This window comes from Plectropomus leopardus, chromosome 5 (genome assembly GCF_008729295.1).
Source record: "Plectropomus leopardus isolate mb chromosome 5, YSFRI_Pleo_2.0, whole genome shotgun sequence".
NCBI classification, from domain to species: domain Eukaryota; kingdom Metazoa; phylum Chordata; class Actinopteri; order Perciformes; family Serranidae; genus Plectropomus; species Plectropomus leopardus.
The window spans coordinates 21,407,456-21,427,981 of record NC_056467.1 but is presented as its reverse complement, the minus strand read 5'-3'; the positions used below and the strand labels follow the sequence as shown (position 1 = coordinate 21,427,981).

The window sequence follows — 20,526 nt, the reverse complement described above, 5'->3', positions numbered from 1 at the left end:
GCAATTTTCACAGTTAATAATTAAGATCGGTGCTTTTTGACCAAGGGAAACTTGTTTCTGTTTATTATGTTCTGTCTTTTTGCAGATAACTGGCACAAGGCTATGGTTTGGACATGTGGAATTAAATGGGATTTGTCCTGTTGAACATTGTTTACGAGGTGCCCTTTTTTTTCTGAACGTAATTTACTCAGGTTTGATGAAGCAGGTTTGATGTGATTTATGTTTCACACAGACTGAATGTATTGATTCTGACATCCAGATAACAAGTAATCTACGTATATGTGTATACATATGTCCAGAAAGGTTGGCTCCATGTCTTGGTTCCCCCTGCTCCTGCCTCCGTGGCCCTCCTCTGCCCTCACCCTGCTGCTCCTCAGTGTGGGAGGCAGACAGATGGGGCTGGAGGTGGTTCAGGCAGCAGTGTGCTCTCGGTGGGGTACACCGAACAGCAAGAGCCTCTCCCAAGATGGAGACGTGATCATCGGTGGACTTTTTAATCTGTATTACAGACCTTCTGCTATAGAGCAAGGCTTCACCAAGCTGCCACATTATAAACCTTGCACAGGGTAAAACTTACGTCATGACATGTGTGTTTCTGGTGAATTTCTGGTGGCTATGTTCAGCAGAACATGTTATATTTTTTGTCATGCTCATATGTTTCTGTTAAACCAAAGATACAAAAATTAATTCTGCAAATGTTGATCTAGAAAGTTGTACGATGTTTTAAACTAATTGTCATCTCAGAATTAATTTCTATTTGCCATTTTTGTCAAAATTTAGTTATTCATATATTCTTATGCTATAACATCTTAACATTTTGTGAGTTTTTTTAAAGTTATATGCATTTTGCAAAACTAAGAAGCCCAATGTCTCAAAAGATAGAACCTTATGATTCCAAGGTGGTGACATTTTTAAGTTAAAAATGTATTTAATGCTAGTAGAATTATTCTCGTACGTTTTGCTGTAACACATTTATGCTGATATATATGATATCTTTGGACATTTGTCCTTTTTATACTTACGTCTATGGTGATTTTTTATTTTTTTTATCTTTCATATGCTGATAAGTTTATTTTATTCTGTGCTCTTTTCTTCTCCTGTAGTTTAGATCTAGAGTCCCTAAAATACATATATGCTATGGCATTTGCGGTGGAAGAAATTAATCGCAACAGCACCCTTCTACCAGGAGTGAAGCTGGGCTATCGTATACTTGATAGCTGTGCCCGATACCCCTGGGCTCTGCAAGTTGCACTATCATTGGTCGGAGGAGACATACACAGCTGCAATTTAACAGCCCCTATGTCTCATTCTCAAGCTTATGAACAACCTGGAGAGACAGCAGGTATGGCCTGATATCACTAAGTATGCTGTTGACATTTGCTATGTCCATGATAACAACTGATTTGAATATTATATATATTATAGTCCTCATGTAATTGTATGTCCAATGCAATTAACAGGTGGTCAACCTGTTCCTTTGCTCATTGGTCCTGGCACATCAACAACAACCATAATTCTGTCCAGGATCATGGGGCCTCTCTTTGTGCCACTTGTGAGTTACATTACCTTAAGAAAAAAACCCTCTAATAAACCTGTTTTCAAATAATGCTTACATCAAGAGGCCGATACTATTTTGAAAGCATTTGAATACAAAATTAAATGGTCTTATTGCTTTAAGAGTGGTGTCAAAATAATATTTCTGTATTTTTCACTCAGATCAGCTACCTGGCAAGCTGCCCCTGTCTTAGTGATAGGCAGAAGTTTCCTAACGTCTTCAGAACAATCCCCAGTGATATTTACCAAGCGCGGGCCATGGCACAGCTGGCCATACGCTTCCACTGGAATTGGGTTGGGGCAGTGGTTGTGAACAATGATTATGGTCATGTGGCAATACAGGTGTATGTCCGTTGTCAAACTGTAAACTGCTTGAAAAACATTCTCATGGATCTGGACAATATATGTACTACCATATTTGTTGTTTTGACCTCCAGGCATTTCAAGAAGAGACTCAGGGGAAGGGAGTGTGTTTGGAATTCATAGAGACAGTCCGCAGAGAAACTATTGTCAGTGATGCCAGACGTGTAGCCCTTACAATTCAAGCTTCGACTGCAAGGGTGATTCTGATCTTTTGCTGGTATACAGAAGCAAAGAAGGTATTTTTGGAGCTGGCCAAGAGAAATGTGAGCAACTGGCATGGACATTTTTATGGACTAAGGTTTTCATAAGCAAGCAAATACATTTATTTCAGTGTCCTCTTACTGTAGGTGACTGACAGACAGTTTCTGGCAAGTGAGGCTTGGAGCACCAGTGACGATCTTCTCCAAGACATTGCTATCTCTGAAGTGGCAAGTGGTGTTCTCGGTGTGGCCATTCGTAGTTCAACAATACCCGGATTTGAAAGTTATCTCAGAAGTTTGCATCCAATTCGTCGTCCTGATGATGAATTCTTACATGAATTCTGGGAGAAGCAGTTTGGATGCAGTCCTGGAACAGCACAAAACAAAGCTTCTCTACCACTTTGCAGCGGGGCAGAGTCCCTGGAGGGAGTGCGGAATCACTTCACTGACACCTCCCAGCTGAGGGTGACATATAATGTCTACCTTGCTGTTTACGCTGCAGCCCACGCCCTTCACAGCCTTCTGTCCTGCCCTGATAGAGACAGCTCACCCAAAAACAAAAGCTCAGCCTGCTCCTCTCCCAAACGTATCACACCCATAGAGGTAAATACAGTTACCCTACATTATCTTATATCCACAAGTCTATGCACAAACAAGAATAAATATCAGAAATGCACTTTTTGTAGACTGATTTTCTTTTTCATAATATGTAAACTGCCTCAACATTTGATGCTTTCAGTTGCTGCAGCACTTGAACAAAGTGAATGTCACCACACCACAAGGTGAAATGTTTTACTTCCAAGGCGCAGACATTCCAGCAAATTACGACCTTGTCAACTGGCAGAACAGCCCTGAGGGGTCTCTTAAACTTGTTTTAATTGGTCGTGTGGACGGGTCTGACCTCCGCCTTAATGAGTCAGCCATTCAGTGGAGTACAGGTTCCAATCAGGTAGTCATATTCGGCTTCTATTTTTTTATTTTTTATCTTTACTTAAATGAATGCCTGTGTCAATTCATATGTCATTGAGAGTATTATTTGGCTTTTTGTTTAGCTTCCTGTTTCCGTGTGCAGTGAGAGTTGCCCCCCAGGCACCCGTTTGGCCAATAGGAAAGGAGAACCTGTCTGTTGCTTTGACTGTATCCCATGTGCTGAGGGGGAGATTAGCAATAAAACTGGTGAGAAAATGACCACAGAGAACCTTCATTTTCCCCTTCATGTTTTATTTTCCCTCCTCCTCTCCTCTTTTTTCCTCTTCCAGGTTCCCTTCACTGTGAGCGTTGTCCATTAGAGTTTTGGTCCAATGATGAACGAACTGCCTGCATCCCTCGCCAGCTGGACTTCCTTTCCTTTAATGAGACTTTGGGCATTACCCTGACAACAGCAGCTGTGTCTGGTGCTGCCATGACTACAGCTGTGTTTGTGGTGTTTCTCTACTATCGTCATACACCCATGGTGAGAACCATAAGTACTATACTAAAGAGTTTTTTTTGTATGCATTTAAAATTCTTTATTTGTCTTTCTCTAATTTTCTTTATGCTAAGAAATGGTATGGTGTATTTAAAATGATGACATCTTTATCTGTTTATCTGATTCATCTAAAGGTGCGAGCCAACAACTCAGAACTGAGCTTCCTGCTTCTCCTGTCGCTGAAGCTCTGCTTCCTGTGCTCTCTGGTGTTCATTGGCCGTCCATCAGTCTGGGCTTGTCGTTTCCAGCAGGCAGCTTTCGGGATCAGCTTTGTACTTTGTGTTTCCTGCCTCCTGGTCAAAACTTTAGTAGTTCTTGCTGTTTTCGGCTCAGCTCATCCTGGTGCTGAGGCTTTGATGAAGTGGTTTGGTCCTGGCCGGCAGAGAGGAAGTGTCTGCTTCTTTACATCTATACAGGTGTGGATACTGTTTTATAGATTAAATAGTGAGATCATTTCTACACTTGATATAAAACTTAAATGTGTTCTGTTACAGATTATCATCTGTGCCATTTGGTTGTCCCTCAGCCCCCCGGTGCCTCAACGTGATCTGGGTTTCAAAGGGTCAAAGGTCACCCTGGAGTGTGCCATGGCCTCTGTGGTGGGCTTCTCTTTGGTTCTGGGTTACATTGGTCTGCTGGCCTGCACCTGTCTCCTCCTGGCCTTTCTTGCTCGGAAACTCCCTGACAATTTCAATGAGGCCAAATTGATCACCTTCAGCATGCTGATATTCTGTGCTGTTTGGATAGCCTTTGTCCCGGCTTATGTTAGCTCTCCTGGGAAGTATGTTATCGCTGTGGAAATTTTTGCAATCCTGGCTTCTAGCTATGGTTTACTGCTCTGCATTTTTGCCCCCAAATGTTTCATCATTCTTTTGAGGCCAGAGAAAAACACTAAGAAACATCTGATGGCCAGGTAGTTTTTCCAGAACATGAGCATAAGACTCGTATTTCTTATTTGTCTGGTGGAGACGATGGTGCCCAAACCTGCCCCTGCCTGTAATATGCAATTGTTCATGTGTATGTAAATTCCTTTCATCGAAATTATGTTAATTGTTAATGTGCCTGTAAGAATTTCACAAATTTGATGGCTTTCAGTGGTAACTGAATATCTAAGAATATTTCTTTTGTTCTTAGTCATAATTAAATGCTAATATAAACACTTTTCATCAAACATGAAATACAAACACATATTTAAATGAAATTCTGCTCATTAAAAAGGTTGTTGACATATTTTTGCATTAATGGGTTTTGACTTTTTCCTGCATTTTGAATGAATACCCCAACTGATTAAAACTCTCTGCCAGTTTTTTTTTTATTAGAAAACAAAATATTTTGATGTAAGTTACTATACATCAACAGGCTGTCTATTCAAGAAAGATTATGTTGCTTGTGTACCATATTGCACCATTAAAAAAAAAATCTTATAAATGCATTAAAGGACATTAAATGCTATATTTGAATAGATGTATTACTTTCACAGTGGGCTAATGTGAAAGTAATACATCTAAAAAAAAAAAAAAAAGACAAGGCTCCAGAATGCCTCATTACAAAATCTTATCAGTGAGAGAAATAATCAAATCAGCTAACAGTTATTCTAATTACAGTTAAAACCCTCATCACTTTGAGGAGGGAATAACATCATAATGAGAACATGGATGTCAGTGTTTTACCGCATGCACCAAATGACCACCACTAGATGGAAGCATTATACCATATAATGATGCTCTAAAGCTTCTAGCTCTACTCTCATCAGGGTTTCTTCCTCCTGTACATGCACAATGAACTTGTCTGTGCAATATTGTGCTCCTTTTCGACCTATAATTGAAGCATATAATCTAATAGTAATATATATATTACCGCCCCATGGATTACAGTGCAGTGCAAGATCATCTTGTCTGTAGCAGAAACAATTTTGAGAACCTTTCCTGTCTAAATGTAAATGAACACTTTAGAATGAGGCAAAGCAAGCCTATATTTTAAGATCAAACAATTTCTAAGACATTTTAGACATTAACTGTCCACCATGTAGTCACAGAAAACAAATGTGGGAAAACTGATAAGTTGGGACTTTGAAAAACAGGGAAATCACAACATTATACAATAAAGCCCATGGAAAAACAAAAATAGCTAGAGATAAAACTTGTGTGGCCATGCCTTTTGCCATTTCAAATTCAGTGCTGAGAACATAAATTGTACATTTCACCCTTTTACCAAAGACATCAGTCACCAGAGTCACCTGGTCTTTGTTCAGATAGTATCCTTAGCATCACTGATGACTGAAGATGTCACTGTTACTCAGACATATGGCACTTATAAACAGCATATCAGCTGTGCTGTCACTGTCTGATACCAGCCCCCAGAAGCCATTTAAAAGTGTTATATCACTTTATACCACTTCTCTATGTAAAAGATAATATATGTCAAAATCTATTCAACTGAGGCCTTGGCATATTTGTATCTCCCCAAGACCCTAGCTTTTGTTTGGTACGCAGTTTTAATTTTGTCTAGTTATTTCAAATTCATAGGACCTGATTAGTATAACAAGTTGTCTGTGAACAGCAAGAGGTTTTTGGAAAAAAAAAAAAAAATTGTCATATGGGGACGATGGCCCCATCAGAGGGGGCAGATGTGTGTGTTGAGGAGTGGTTTGCCCAATTCACATGTGTAAAATGCCAATTAGTATACGTTGAGTGTGGCCTCTACCTTAGCATTGCCCGTGTGGACAGGGCTGCCTGTTTCCTCATGAAAACGTTCCTGCTTGCTCTTGTGCCCATTTTGAAGATGAAATCTTTATGTTATTTTCATTTTAATTAGCATCCATAAAATCCTCATGCATTATATAAAGCTTTCTGCATATAGTAGTGATGTCTCCTGACCACAAAGAGGATTTCTCTGAATAATTTAAGTCAAGAAATCATAGATTGCAGTTTAGTATGTCAGCAAAGAAGGTAATCACTACAAAGCACTTACCATCTGTTTGAGGTTGGAAGTAGTATGTGGATGCTATTTTTTTCACACAAAGTCTACATCATATTCAGTTTCATTACAAGTGATAGGAGGCTGAATTATAGTCACACAGGCTGCTTCCTCCTGCAGAGGAGTTTATTGTGCCTCTACGTTAATGATGGGGTCACAGAGAGTTAAAGAGATAGAAAGCGACTATTATTCTGCTTTTCATTTTATCTTTATTTTTAAGCATGTTTTGAAGTCTATAATCACAATCAACCACAGTGTTAATATACCAGTCATTATATATCTCTTAGCCTGTTGTTTTGCGTGGCCATTTTATTGAATCTGTTCCAGAAGTTGAATTGCCTAACTACTGTATGTATATATATATATATATATATATATATATATATATATATATACACACAGTAGTTAGGCAACTACTGACATTATTATTTATATATATATATATAAAAACAATAATGTCAGTGTGTTAGCTAGGACCTGCAAAACAACAAACATGCACACAGCCTCCTTTCCCCCTGTGCCTCCTCTCTGTCAGTGTGTAATGAGTTGTAATTGCTTGTAAAATGAACAATGATGAAGGTGAGCTACAGCACACCTGCGGCTCATCAGCACCTCCTCACTCAACCCCTATGAATTCATTCTGATGTAACCTTGTCCTCTGAGATGAGATGACATTTTCACCTTTTGAACTAGCAAGCCTTGCTTCCCCAACTCATTTTCAATAAACTCTCAAGCAAACCCTTGTTTTTTAATTATATTTTCCTGTTGAGTCCTTTACTGATGACTGACATGGTGAAGCTGTTAAGCCGTCCTTATGGTTGTATTAAAGTCACTTTTTGCTGTACACATACTTGTAAACAAGCAGCTGCAACCCAACCGATGTTTGTGGAGATTTTGAGATTTGCGGGCACAAAAAAAAAGCACAAACAAGCTCAGTGAGATTCTTACCCAAACTTTCTGCTGCTGCTGTTCTCTGTTTTTGAGAGTTTGCTGCTGACCTTACTTCACATCCTTTCATAATACATTTCAGACATACTTCAGACAACTATTAATTTCTGGTGGGAAAGCTCAATCCTCTGGCAGTACCATTGTTTCCTGATTTGGAGGGGCTGGTGCTTGAACAGTATGCTAAACATCGAAAGCCCACACCTGATTATATTTATGTAGACAGCTAGGATGCATGTATGGGCACCAGACAGTTGGTTGCAGACCACTGTCACTGGTGTCCCCCTTCAAGTTGGTGTTGCAGAGACTGATGGATGCCAATATAACCAGAACTACATTGCAATGCAAGGGCAGGGACGATCCTATAGCCTTGTATCAGTGACATCCAGCAAAAAAGGCAGGGTCGGAGGGCTTAGAGTTAGTTGCTGAGATCTAACAGGTTTTGTTATCTCTAGCTAAGCTCGAAGGGCGACAGGCAAGGCCACAGCCTCCCTCTAGATGGAGAGGTAACTGTTCCAGTCACAGGCGCAGGGATAGCCAAGGCCTGTTTGCTTATGCTGTCTTAGCATAAGCCATCTGCCGTGTTGGGGCCAGATGCAAGTAAGATGCTCCAGCGGGCCCAATGTGCCTGCCCCTGGACTCCGGGGACGTTGGGTGTGCATTAGAAACTTTTAGAGGGTTGCTGTGACCTCATTGCTTACTTTCTGTTTGACTCTCAGACACATGTGCATAGGACGCTATGGAAAGTTTTCATTAGATCCGGTTTCTTATAAAAATAAAATACTCCATGAAAACAGCCTAGGTGAAGTCTTAAAGATATTTTCTGGAAAAATATGTTGCTGTTGATTGGACATCTCCCAACACAGACAATTTAAATTTTATTGATCTTAATGACTTCTTACTGAGATTGTAACAATACATCAATTGGGATTAATATATTTAATGATTAATGATCCAATATCTTTGATGGAAAGTAAAAACATAAACACATATCGTCATCTTCAAGATACGCCTTTATTATAAAATTCCCTCGGCATAACTGTGTCACCATTTCTGTCCAAGCACACCTCCTTCCTAAACACTATAACAGGGCTGGTGGCCTAGCACCAGGCAGATAGGGAAAAGACAATAAGGATGTTTAATGACAACTAGATTGCAAACCCCTGAACCGAATTGTAATCTTACTCTAGCAGACCACCTACTAGATACCACAAGAATTAAATGGGAAAAAAAATGGTCTAACAAACCCTGGACTTTCATGTGGGAGTCCGGCGTTCACTTCCCATCTGAATGTGATGGTCTTTTTTACTACACCGTACCGTTTGCCTCCCTCCCTTGATTCTAACCATCCGTGCCAGGGTTTGCATTTGTTAACAGCCCAGCGTTAGTACAGCATATGTGCTTGTGTCAACATCATGGTAGCAGCACGCTGGAACATAAAGAACAGACGCAGAAGGACAGCTGGAGCATCATATGTAGACATGGAAGTACACTTTAAAGCAGCAATATGTGATGACGGGATGAGAATGTGTTGGTCTGACAGCACTTCTTGTTTCAGTAAAGGTTTATTGTGCAAAATGTTTTTCAAAGACTGTTTTGCTGTAAACCTTAACTGAAACAACTCTATGGTTAGTCAGGGCCAAAGTATGAGAGGTGTGGCCCTGTTTTTATCAGTCACTGTGGATTAATTTATCAACTAGATATTACAGATGAAAATATAACTCTCTTGGGATGTATGTGGTTACTACCCTCTAAGTGGATACTCTAGTTTCTGTATCACAGAGTGGTCAGTTATTTTATTATTGTTATGCTTTCACCTTTGAGAGATTTTCTGCACTGTCATCCTTTTCCGCCATGGGCTTTACAGCTGTTATAAAAACACAGAACAACATCTATGTTGTGCAGAGCAGGAGGGGGGTATGATGCGTTATTACTTGTCAGTGCAGGTTGTGCTGTAATATACATTTTGTTGTTTACTCTGGATTTACAGACGGATGTTTTAGGAGGAATTTAACTGAATTTGACATTTTCATTTCAGGAACTGCCAACTGTTTATTGCACTTTTTATTAATGCATGTGTGTGCCGATGAGAAGCTGTCTAACTAAGTATTTTGTACAGATTCAAAGTGTCCAGAACAGGTCCATCCATGTTTTGGTTCTCCTGGCTATTCACTCTGAGACTGTGCTCAGCCCCATTCCTTCTGCTTGTGGGGCTTGTAGGCAGACAGCCAGGGCTCAGGGTGGGGTTGCAGGTGGCTCAAGCAACAACTTGTTCTCGGTGGGGTACACCGGGTGACCAGGGTCTGTTCCAGGATGGAGATGTCATTATTGGTGGTCTTTTCAGTCTTTATTATAAACCCCCAGTTATAGACAGCGACTTCACTCAGCTGCCACACAACGAACCGTGCACTGGGTAAAACTCTCAACTGCACTGTGAATACTGTATGATAGATATGCATATGTTTGATAAACACAAGATGCATTATTAGCTGTATCTTTTTCACAGTCATGCTAATTGTCTTGTCAAAAATATGTTGTAATAATTGCTTATTCAGTGATGACACAAAGTGATAATCATTAATATCTACAGTCACTTCAGCATTTTGACTGATTATTCTCTCATTCCTCCTCCCCTGTGCTCTTAGTTTGCAAAATCTTCCATTACAGTATCTTTATGCTATGGTGTTTGCGTTGGAGGAAATCAATCATAGTACAACCTTGCTACCAGGTATGAAGCTGGGCTACCATATTCGTGACAGCTGTGCCCTACCCCTTTGGGCTATGCAGGCAGCGCTGTCATTGGTTGGAGGAGACACCACCAGCTGTAATTCCACAGACCCTCCAGACTATTCAGATGGATATGAAGAGGGAATAGGAGAAAGGAGAGGTACTAAATCAAATCATATAGAGAAAATGATGTACTTTATTTTACATTAACAACAAGTAAATAAAGACAGCATAAACCATGCAATGCTGTGTTTGAAACAAAATCAAGCCTAATCAAATTACTTTATTATCATTATATCTTATAATGTCATCAGGTGGTCAGCCTGTTCCTTTGATCATTGGTGGTTCCTCGTCTAAAGCAGCCAAGATACTCTCCAGAATGCTGGGGCCACTCTCTGTACCTTTAGTGAGTTCCGTAATATCTCAAAATTATTTGTATTTGTTTAAAATTGTTTTTAAAAAATCCTTCAAGGAAAATTGGAATTTAAAACTATCAGTTTTTGAATCATAATGTTTTTTCTAGTTGTTTTTTTTAACCTACTTTGATTGACTTTGGTGCATAAATACTGGCTTCTCACCTTTCTTTTGCTTTCCTTATGGCAAAAAGGAGCCTATTTAGTGTGAACTGCAGCAAACAGTTTTCCCTGGAATAACATAATGCCTGCACGAAAATGAGATAATAACAGCTATTATGTTTATACGCTTACAGAATAAGAATGTAATTTTAAAATATCTATGCTTTTTTGTCTCTTACTGTAGATAAGCTACACGGCTAGCTGTCCCTGTCTGAGTGACAGGCGACAATATCCGAACTTCTTCAGGACCATGCCCAGTGATATTTACCAGGCCTGGGCCATTGCCCAGCTTGCCATACGCTTCAACTGGACGTGGGTTGGAGCAGTGATAGCAAACAATGATTATGGCCATGTGGCAATGAAGGTGTTTCCATTAAGGAGAAATTCTATGCAACCCATATAATACTGTAACATGATACTCATTCATCTAATCTTTTGCTCCTTTCAACTGTATACATCAGGTGTTTCAGGAAGAGACTCAGGGGGCAGGTGTGTGTCTGGCATTTGTAGAGACTCTCCAAAGGGAAAACATTGTGAGTGATGCCAGACAAGCAGCACTCACAATTCGAGCCTCAACTGCGAAAGTGATTCTGATCTTTAGCTGGTACACAGACGTGAGGGAACTATTCCTGCAACTCGCCAAGATAAATGTGAGAAGCTAAAAATAAAACTGAGCATTGGATTTGTCAATAATAGTAGAGCTGATCTTATTTGAGAAACATGACGGTATTTTTAAAATTAGCTTTTGATTGTGTTGTGCTGCTATCACTAGGTGACAGACAGACAATTTCTGGGCAGTGAAGCTTGGAGCACCAGCGCCGACCTTCTCCAACATCCAGTCACTTCTAAAGTGGCAAGTGGTGTTCTTGGTGTGGCCATTAGAAGTTCAGCTATACCTGGATTTGAAAATTATATCAGAAGTTTGAACCCATCCCATCGCCCTGGTGATAAGTTCTTAAGAGATTTCTGGGAAAAAATGTTTGGTTGTAGTCCCAGGGTCACACCACCACCAAATACAGACAGGTTGCTTAAAAAAGCTTCTCTACCACTGTGCAGCGGCACAGAGTCCCTGGAAGGAGTTCAAAATCACTTCACTGACATCTCTCAGCTGAGGGTGACATATAATGTCTACCTTGCTGTTTATGTTGCAGCCCACACCCTTCACAGCCTTCTGTCCTGCCCTGATAGAGACAGTTCAACCGGAAACAAAAGCTCAGCCTGCTCCATTCCACAACACATCAAACCCATAGAGGTAACTGCGATTTTGTGTATTTCAAACATATATATTTTAATGGAGACATTATCAATATAACTGAAGTTGTTTCCTGTGACAAATACATCTGCTTAATCTACTTATAAAATTTTAAATATTTACTGCAGTTTCGATTATTTCAGCTGATGCGACACTTGAGAAAAGTGAATTTCACCACACCACAAGGGGAAAAGTTTTACTTTCAAGGAAGCGACACTCAAGCAAAGTACGACCTTGTAAACTGGCAGAGAACCTTCGAGGGGTCACTAAAACTTATTTTGATTGGTCGTGTGGACGGGTTTGACCTCCACCTTGACGAGGCAGCTGTTCAGTGGAGCACAGGATCCAATCAGGTGGTTAAAAAGGAGCGATCTTGATTAAGTCCAATAGCAAGACGTGTACAACATTAAATATATACTGTACAAATTTTTACTTGTTGTTTAGGTGCCAACTTCAGTGTGCAGTGACAGCTGTCCCCCAGGTACCCGCAAGGCCAACAGGAAAGGAGAACCTCTTTGCTGCTTTGACTGTATCCCATGTGCTGAAGGGGAGATTAGCAATAAAACTGGTGAGAAAATTATTATGTAACATGTTCCTGACTTTGTATAATGCTTTCAGCTCATCTTTCCTGTGATCGAAGTACTCTGCTCCAACTTCCTTCTGTTGTGCCACCTCCTCTCCCAGGTTCCCTTAACTGTGAACGTTGTCCATTGGAGTTTTGGTCCAATGTTGAACGTACTGCCTGCATCCCACGCCAGCTGGACTTCCTTTCCTTTAATGAAACTTTGGGTATTACACTGACTGCAGTAGCTGCATCTGGTGTAACGGTGACAACTGCTGTGTTTGTGGTGTTTCTTTACCACCGTCACACACCCATGGTAAGAACCCAAAGTAATGTAACAGAGACCATAAAGTCAATTTTACCCAACTCATTATGCCTCTGCACTGGTGACAGCCATGGCTGGAGGCGTTATGTTTTTAGGAATGTTGTCCATCAGTTGGTATTTCCATTCTTGTGAACACTATATTTTTAAAATGCCTTGAGTGAATTTATTCAGATTAGGCAAAAAATGTCCACTTGTACTTAAAACTGAATTGATTAGATGATGATTAGATTTTGGTGGTCAAAGGTGAAGATCACTGCGACCCCACGCTTGTCTCGTGGTCATGAAGGTGTCTCAAGAAGGGTTTGAGGTTGTTTCCTCAAAATTTTCCTCAAATTTTACACAACCATCCTCTTGGACTCAAGGATAAAATAATTGGATTTTGGGGGTCAAAGGTCAATGTCACAGTAACCTTGCGTCCATATCATTCTCATGCACTCGAACTGAAGAAGGATCTAATTAGAATCTGGTGGTAAAATGACTGTATAAATCTTCTGTGCTGTCGGTTTGAAGATGTGTGTGAAGAATCTACGTTTTAGAATGTTCAGCTTATTTGCAGCAACATCCATATTTGAAACACTGTAGACTGTCATAGCTACATATGAGTTTTGGCAGATATGGATGTTAACTGTGTTGCAGTAATTCTAGTTTTTGGTTTGTAGAATCCTGCATTGCTGCATAATGGCATATATTTGTATAAAATTATCTGAATGAACCCAGCTGGGGTTATTAATACACTTGTCTTTTAATACCAATCATTTGCAGGTGCGAGCCAACAACTCAGAACTGAGCTTCCTGCTTCTCCTGTCGCTGAAGCTCTGCTTCCTGTGCTCTCTGGTTTTCATTGGCCGTCCATCAGTCTGGGCTTGTCGTTTCCAGCAGGCAGCTTTTGGGATCAGCTTTGTACTTTGTGTTTCCTGCCTCCAAGTCAAGACCATAGTTGTCCTGGCAGCGTTTCGCTCAGCTCGTCCTGGTGCTGAAGCTTTGATGAAGTGGTTTGGTCCTGGCCAACAGAGAGGGAGTGTCTGCCTGTTTTCCTCTATACAGGTCATAACCGTAGATGCACTTTTTGATGACAAAAGTATATATATTTTTTTGTATGTTTTACAGTATTTTACATCCATTAACTTGAAATTTTTCAATTCCTTTTTTCATCAAGGTCTTCATCTGTATTATTTGGTTATCACTTGGTCCCCCTGTTCCTCAAGCTGACTTGGACATCCCAGGGTTAAAGGTCACCCTAAAGTGTGCCATGGCCTCTGTGGTGGGCTTCTCTTTGGTTCTGGGTTACATTGGTTTGCTGGCCTGCACCAGTCTTCTCCTGGCTTTTCTTGCTCGGAAACTCCCTGACAACTTCAATGAGGCCAAACTGATCACCTTCAGCATGCTGATATTCTGTGCCGTCTGGATAGCTTTTGTCCCTGCTTACGTTAGCTCTCCTGGAAAATATACAGTTGCTGTTGAGATATTTGCAATCCTCGCCTCTAGCTATGGCTTGCTTTTCTGTATCTTTGCTCCTAAGTGTTTCATCATTCTTTTGAGGCCAGAGAAAAATACTAAGAAACACCTGATGGCCAGGTAGTAGAGAAAATTAACAATGCAAAGTTTTTATGTGCTTATCAATCTGCCTGCATTTATTTGATGTATACATAGTAGTGAGTTATAAAAAAAAGAAAATCAGCAATTGTTTTATCAGGGTTAAATTAAATGTGACATATTCAATGTCAGTGTGGCATTTTTTGTTCCTGAGCAGTTTGTGTTACAATTTTTTAAGTGCTTAAAAGTGAAAAACATTAACATTGTATAGCATAAGAAAACAGTAACATTAATATGCACAAATAAAAATATTTCAAGGTTATGTTTCTGTTTTTCTTTATTTATTTTGAGCTGAGAATCAAAGTGACATGGCGTTCTTATGAAATTTGAGGAAATACTTCAAAAGTTATCAAAACTTTTCGATATATCTTTTGAATTTAAAATTATGGAGCCTGAGGTAAGAAAATGGTTCTGGGGACTTTATCTCTCACTGGATAAATTATAACCTCTTCAGTTTATCAAATCATCTAACCAGATTTTTCTAAAATCCCCACTTATCTTAACTATTCTGGTGAATTTCTTGCATCAATTTCTGGTGAAAATGTTTCTAATTTTATCAAAATAAAAGTTTTCTACCTTCAAGTATTCATTGGGGGGCACAAATGCGCATGTCCTAAATAAATACTGAGGGGGACGTGTTACCCGTGTCCTCCTGGAAATCTTCTCCTATGCATTAAGCTACTACATTGTCTTGATTGTTGCAAAACATCAATACAGATCTTTGGCCTTTTTACACACTCCGTGAAGTTTATGTAGTACCAATCCAGCTCTTTAAAAGTAAGCAAAGGAGGAACAGGAAGTATTCAGGAAAAATAAAAAAATAAATCATCATCTTGCTTAGTTGTAGAATAACTGACCCTGAAAAAAAAAAACAAAAAAACTAAATGATCCCTGTAATGTCAGTTGACTGTTGTTGCTACATTCCAAGTCAAATCCCCATGCAGGACAACAATGGACTGAACTGAATTTGATGTGGGGCCAGATGCATAAAACTCAGTGTACCATTTTCATGGAAAACATTTGCCAGCATATCAACAGTTAACCTGTCAAAACACGGCAAAATAAGTGCAAATTCCCCAACTGTGTGCAGGACCATGGTCATTATGCCCATTTTTTTGTTTGTTTTTACAATATTTTATCTTGAAGGAATTACATGTTTGTCCACTGCAGAGGATGACATGCATCAACAGTGTAAAAAGTTATTCAACGTCTAAATGTGGTCCAAAAAACATTTTAAAAACATTTTCAAAGAGCCAAGGGTATGAATACACATATGAAAATCAAAAATCAACATATTTTATGACCTATATTGCCAACCATACATGTACCTCCTCAAAAGCCGTCATCAGCATAGCCTTTGCCATTCATTTTATAAGCTTTTGATTTTTCATCTCGGATTTGTGCTACATGTTTGTATCCACATGTCAGTATCACCCATAAAGTTTAGCTGGAGGTGTTGTGCACCAGTCAGGCCTATTTGAATCAAACATAAAAAACAAAACATTTTTTCTTGCATACAAGAGAAAGTATGAAGAAACTCAATTTAACAGAGGAAAAAAGCAATATGTTGGAGTGCATGCACACTTTGTACTTCTACCACCTACATGACAACTCATCATTTGTAATTATTCTGTTATTACTGTACTGTCACTCTTGAGAGGAGCGATTTGGGGTCGTGTGCCATCCTGTTTACTTCGTTGCAAAAAGGCTTTTCATCTATTATAAATACCCACATCAGTAGTTCAACTGTTCTGAGGATGGGGGGCGTGTGTCAGAGTTTAGAAACTGTACTGTACATTTTATCTTGTGTATGGAAATCTGTTATTCTTTTACATCAAACTATTTTTGCTCTACAGGTGGATATCTTAATAATAATATATTAACTTTTTCCAACTGAATCAAGAGAGATTTGATCCCGTTTGACTTTTTTCTTTGCAGATTGAGTTTCAAGAAACTGAATGCATTGCCTATGAGAAAGCTAACTGAGTAAAGTGTTCAAAGCAGCTTCATCCATGTCTTGGCTTGCTTGGCTCTTCACTCTGTGGCCTTCCTCAGCCCAGGCCCTGCTGCTTTTTTGGCTTGTGGGCAGACAGCTGGGGCTCAGGGTGGGTCTGCAGTGTGTTCAGGCAGTGAGTTGTTCTCGTTGGGGTACACCCAGCAACTGGGGTCTGTTCCAGGATGGAGATGTAGTAATTGGTGGGCTCTTTAGTCTTCATTACAAACCTTCAGCGATAGACAGTGACTTCACACAGCTGCCACACTACAAACCTTGCACTGGGTAAGAACTCTGAACTGTACTATTTACTGTGAATACTGTAAAATAAGTTGGATGTTAACAACAGTAATTTACTATTTTTGTGTGCTTATTTGCTTATTTACAGTTTTTTTGTCAACTTTTTACTAATTTCTTGCCAAGTTTTTGGCCATGACTAGCAACGTTGCTTATAGTCTTCTCCCCATGTTTTCTTTAAAAGTAATCAAACCAATTTGATCAAGAGGGTTAAGGTGTTCTCAGATGAATAATGACATCTGAATGTCTCCCAACGTTGCTTGCAAAAAGAGGGACTTGGTCTATTTGCACATGCTGGTTAGATGTCTTTCTAAAAACATGGGCAAAAAGGCAAGACAAGAAATGTCCCCCAAGTAGCGAGACATTTTAAAAAGTGACAAGACAAAAAAACAAAAGAAGCTTGTTTTTGTGCTTTTCCTTTTATACTTATTTTCAGGGGAATTTTCATGTATCTTTTTGTTATTTTTGGGTTCGTACTGTTTAGTTGCTCATTGCCCTCTCCTCATGTGTTCTTTAAAATAAATCAAACCAATTTGCTTCGGTTTCAAGGGGTTAATACTGGTGGCCTTACAGAATATATACTTTTTTTGACATTTCTTCCTTTTCGCTTCTCCTGTGGTATCAGTTTAGAGCATGTTCCATTGCAATATATACATGCTATGGTGTTTGCGGTGGAGGAAATCAATCACAGTACAGCGCTGCTACCAGGTGTGAAGCTAGGGTATCATATTCTGGATAGCTGTGGTCGACCACCATGGGCTGTCCAGGCAGCGCTGTCGCTGGTTGGAGGAGACAGCAGCATCTGTAATTTAACAGACCCTCCAGACAGATATCGAGAGGGAATTGGAGGAAGGAAAGGTAGCATATTTTCTTCTTTAACATACTGTGTCCATAACATAACCAGATTAAATTATGACAAAAATAAGCTGTGCTTAAAATGAATATTTTTGGTTGTGTAAATGGTATTTTTAATGTGACAAACACTGAATTTCATCTTTTAATGTTGTCGTCAGGTGATCACCCTGTTCCCCTGATCATCGGTGGTGCTTCATCTGTAACAGGCCAGATACTCTCCAGAATCCTGAGCCCGCTTTTTGTACCTTTAGTGAGTTTTGTTCTGAATACAGCAAACTGTGACTTTTTTCTCCTTATTTTGACAGAGCTGGTGCCATCTTTTACCTTTAGGCACTGTTTTTGTTTTGATCGCTGGAAAAAGACATAATTTTACTCTAAAGTGCAGTGGAAAGAGGGCAGGAAAATTAACTCACATCTGCTTCTTTTAAGAATAATCTGTGTATCTTAAAGAAATAACAAATTATGTTACTTTTTTTGTAACTTTCAGATCAGCTACCTGTCAAGCTGTCCCTGTCTTAGTGACAGGCGTAAATTCCCAAACTTCTTCAGGACCATCCCCAGTGATATTTATCAGGCCCGAGCAATTGCTCAGCTTGCCATACACTTCAACTGGACCTGGATTGGGGCAGTGGTAGCAAACAATAACTATGGTCACATGGCAGTAAAGGTATTTCTATTTGTTTTTATACAGATAACATATTCTAGTAACCAAAAAATAAATATTCATAAATGTAATGTTTGAATTATTTTCATTCATCTAATCTTTTGCTCCTTTCAACTGTATACATCAGGTGTTTCAGGAAGAGACTCAGGGGGCAGGTGTGTGTCTGGCATTTGTAGAGACTCTCCAAAGGGAAAACATTGTGAGTGATGCCAGACGAGCAGCACTCACAATTCAAGCCTCAACTGCGAAAGTGATTCTGATCTTTAGCTGGTACACAGATGTGAGGGAACTATTCCTGCAACTCGCCAAGATAAATGTGAGAAGCTGAAAAAAATGTATTTATATAAAAAATATTGCTTAAAGGATTGACTTTTTTTAACTTAACTTGATCATGATTTTTATTTTTTGCTATCACTAGGTCACTGACAGACAGTTTCTGGGCAGTGAGGCTTGGAGCACCAGTGGTGATCTTCTACAACATCCAATCACTTCTGAAGTGGCAAAAGGTGTTCTTGGTGTGGCCATTAGAAGTTCAGCTATACCTGGATTTCAAAATTATATCCAAAGTTTGCACCCATCTCATCGTCCTGATGATAACTTCTTAAGAGAATTCTGGGAAGCTGAATTTGGTTGTAGTCCTACTGCCACACCTTTCTTTTCATATGCCTCTCTATCCTTCAAGTCTGTCGCCCCTACACGAAGGTCTAGCCATTCATCAAATATTTCTACTTCATCACTCGATAAGGGCTATCCTCAGAAAGCTTATCTGTCACTCTGTACTGGCACAGAGTCCCTGGAGGGAGTGCAGAATCACTTCACTGACACCTCTCAGCTGAGGGTGACATATAATGTCTACCTTGCTGTTTACGCTGCAGCCCACGCCCTTCACAGCCTTCTGTCCTGCCCTGATAGAGACAGCTCACCCAAAAACAAAAGCTCAGCCTGCTCCTCTCCAACAAATATCAAACCCATAGAGGTAACCATGATAATCAGCTTTACCCTTAAACAACCAATGCTTGGCCATGTCAAATTACAATGACAATAAAACTCTAAAAACACATTGATCACAAGCATTACTAAACACAGACATTTTCCTACTTTAATGATTTCAGCTGATGCAGCACTTGAACAATGTAAATTTCACCACACCACAGGGTGAAATGTTTTATTTCCAAGGCGCCGACATTCCAGCAAAGTACGACCTTGTCAATTGGCAGAGAACCCCAGAGGGGTCACAAAAGCTTGTTTTGATTGGTCGTGTGGATGGGTTTGATCTCCGCCTCAATGAGTCAACTATTCAGTGGAGCACAGAATCCAATCAGGTATCAAATATGAACATAATGATTTAGATTGACAAAATTTCTATTTGTTGAGTTTTTTGTTGTTGTTAGCATATATTAATTTTATCCTTGAGAAATGGGTTGGACTTGTTCTTCAGGTGCCCATTTCAGTGTGCAGTGAAAGCTGCCCCCCAGGGACCCGCAGAGCCAGAAGGAAAGGACAACCTCTTTGCTGCTTTGACTGTATCCTATGTGCTGAAGGGGAGATTAGCAACAAAACAGGTGAGGAAATTAAAATCTAGAACATCAGCAACTCGTGTTCCCAAGCCTCCAAATTAAGTAACCCTGACTCCTAAATCTGCCTGCTTAAAAGATAATTTACACTTCCCCTCCCCTCTTGTCTCTTCCAGGTTCCCTTCACTGTGAGCGTTGTCCATTAGAGTTTTGGTCCAACGCTAAAAGAACTGCCTGCATCCCTCGCCAGCTGGACTTCCTTTCCTTTAATGAAACCTTGGGCATTACCCTGACTACAGCAGCTGTGTCTGGTGCCGCCCTGACAACAGCTGTGTTTGTGGTGTTTCTCTGCTACCGTCAAACACCTTTGGTAAGAACCAAGAATAATATGATCAAACCATTACTGCAAAGTTTCAACAAATCTTAATCACTGTGCAGTTTTTATTGCTTATGGTTAGAGCAGTTTCATTTAAGTACCTACCATGATTTTTAATGCCTCTGTGCTGGAAATAGCCAAAGCTGGAGGGATTATGATTCCGTTTTATATGTATGTATGTAAGTACAGTAAACAAAGTCCACTCCATTTTTATGAATGTGATATCTCAAGGATGCCTTGAGGGAATTTCTACAAATTTAGCACAAACATCCACTTGGATTCAAGGA

General features: G+C 39.8%; 1 protein-coding gene across 1 annotated transcript in view; it reads left to right on the top strand.

The window, feature by feature from the left end:
• Positions 1–291: 291 nt before the first annotated feature.
• The window catches only part of LOC121943446, a 22,039-nt gene continuing 1,804 nt past the window's right edge, over positions 292–20,526 (top strand). Inside the window, exons 1-31 of the mRNA XM_042486967.1 lie at positions 292–566; positions 1,104–1,282; positions 1,461–1,552; positions 1,717–1,896; positions 1,992–2,180; positions 2,265–2,720; positions 2,857–3,066; positions 3,170–3,293; positions 3,377–3,570; positions 3,720–4,001; positions 4,080–4,498; positions 10,152–10,393; positions 10,548–10,639; positions 10,993–11,124; positions 11,270–11,458; positions 11,581–11,728; positions 11,960–12,060; positions 12,505–12,628; positions 12,745–12,938; positions 13,710–13,917; positions 14,153–14,341; positions 16,596–16,818; positions 17,456–17,688; positions 17,844–17,926; positions 18,173–18,352; positions 18,477–18,665; positions 18,768–19,034; positions 19,107–19,325; positions 19,462–19,671; positions 19,788–19,911; positions 20,040–20,244. Of these exons, the coding sequence (XP_042342901.1) occupies positions 292–566; positions 1,104–1,282; positions 1,461–1,552; positions 1,717–1,896; positions 1,992–2,180; positions 2,265–2,720; positions 2,857–3,066; positions 3,170–3,293; positions 3,377–3,570; positions 3,720–4,001; positions 4,080–4,498; positions 10,152–10,393; positions 10,548–10,639; positions 10,993–11,124; positions 11,270–11,458; positions 11,581–11,728; positions 11,960–12,060; positions 12,505–12,628; positions 12,745–12,938; positions 13,710–13,917; positions 14,153–14,341; positions 16,596–16,818; positions 17,456–17,688; positions 17,844–17,926; positions 18,173–18,352; positions 18,477–18,665; positions 18,768–19,034; positions 19,107–19,325; positions 19,462–19,671; positions 19,788–19,911; positions 20,040–20,244 (6,152 nt within the window). The remainder of the gene's footprint in view (positions 567–1,103; positions 1,283–1,460; positions 1,553–1,716; positions 1,897–1,991; positions 2,181–2,264; positions 2,721–2,856; positions 3,067–3,169; positions 3,294–3,376; positions 3,571–3,719; positions 4,002–4,079; positions 4,499–10,151; positions 10,394–10,547; positions 10,640–10,992; positions 11,125–11,269; positions 11,459–11,580; positions 11,729–11,959; positions 12,061–12,504; positions 12,629–12,744; positions 12,939–13,709; positions 13,918–14,152; positions 14,342–16,595; positions 16,819–17,455; positions 17,689–17,843; positions 17,927–18,172; positions 18,353–18,476; positions 18,666–18,767; positions 19,035–19,106; positions 19,326–19,461; positions 19,672–19,787; positions 19,912–20,039; positions 20,245–20,526) is intronic.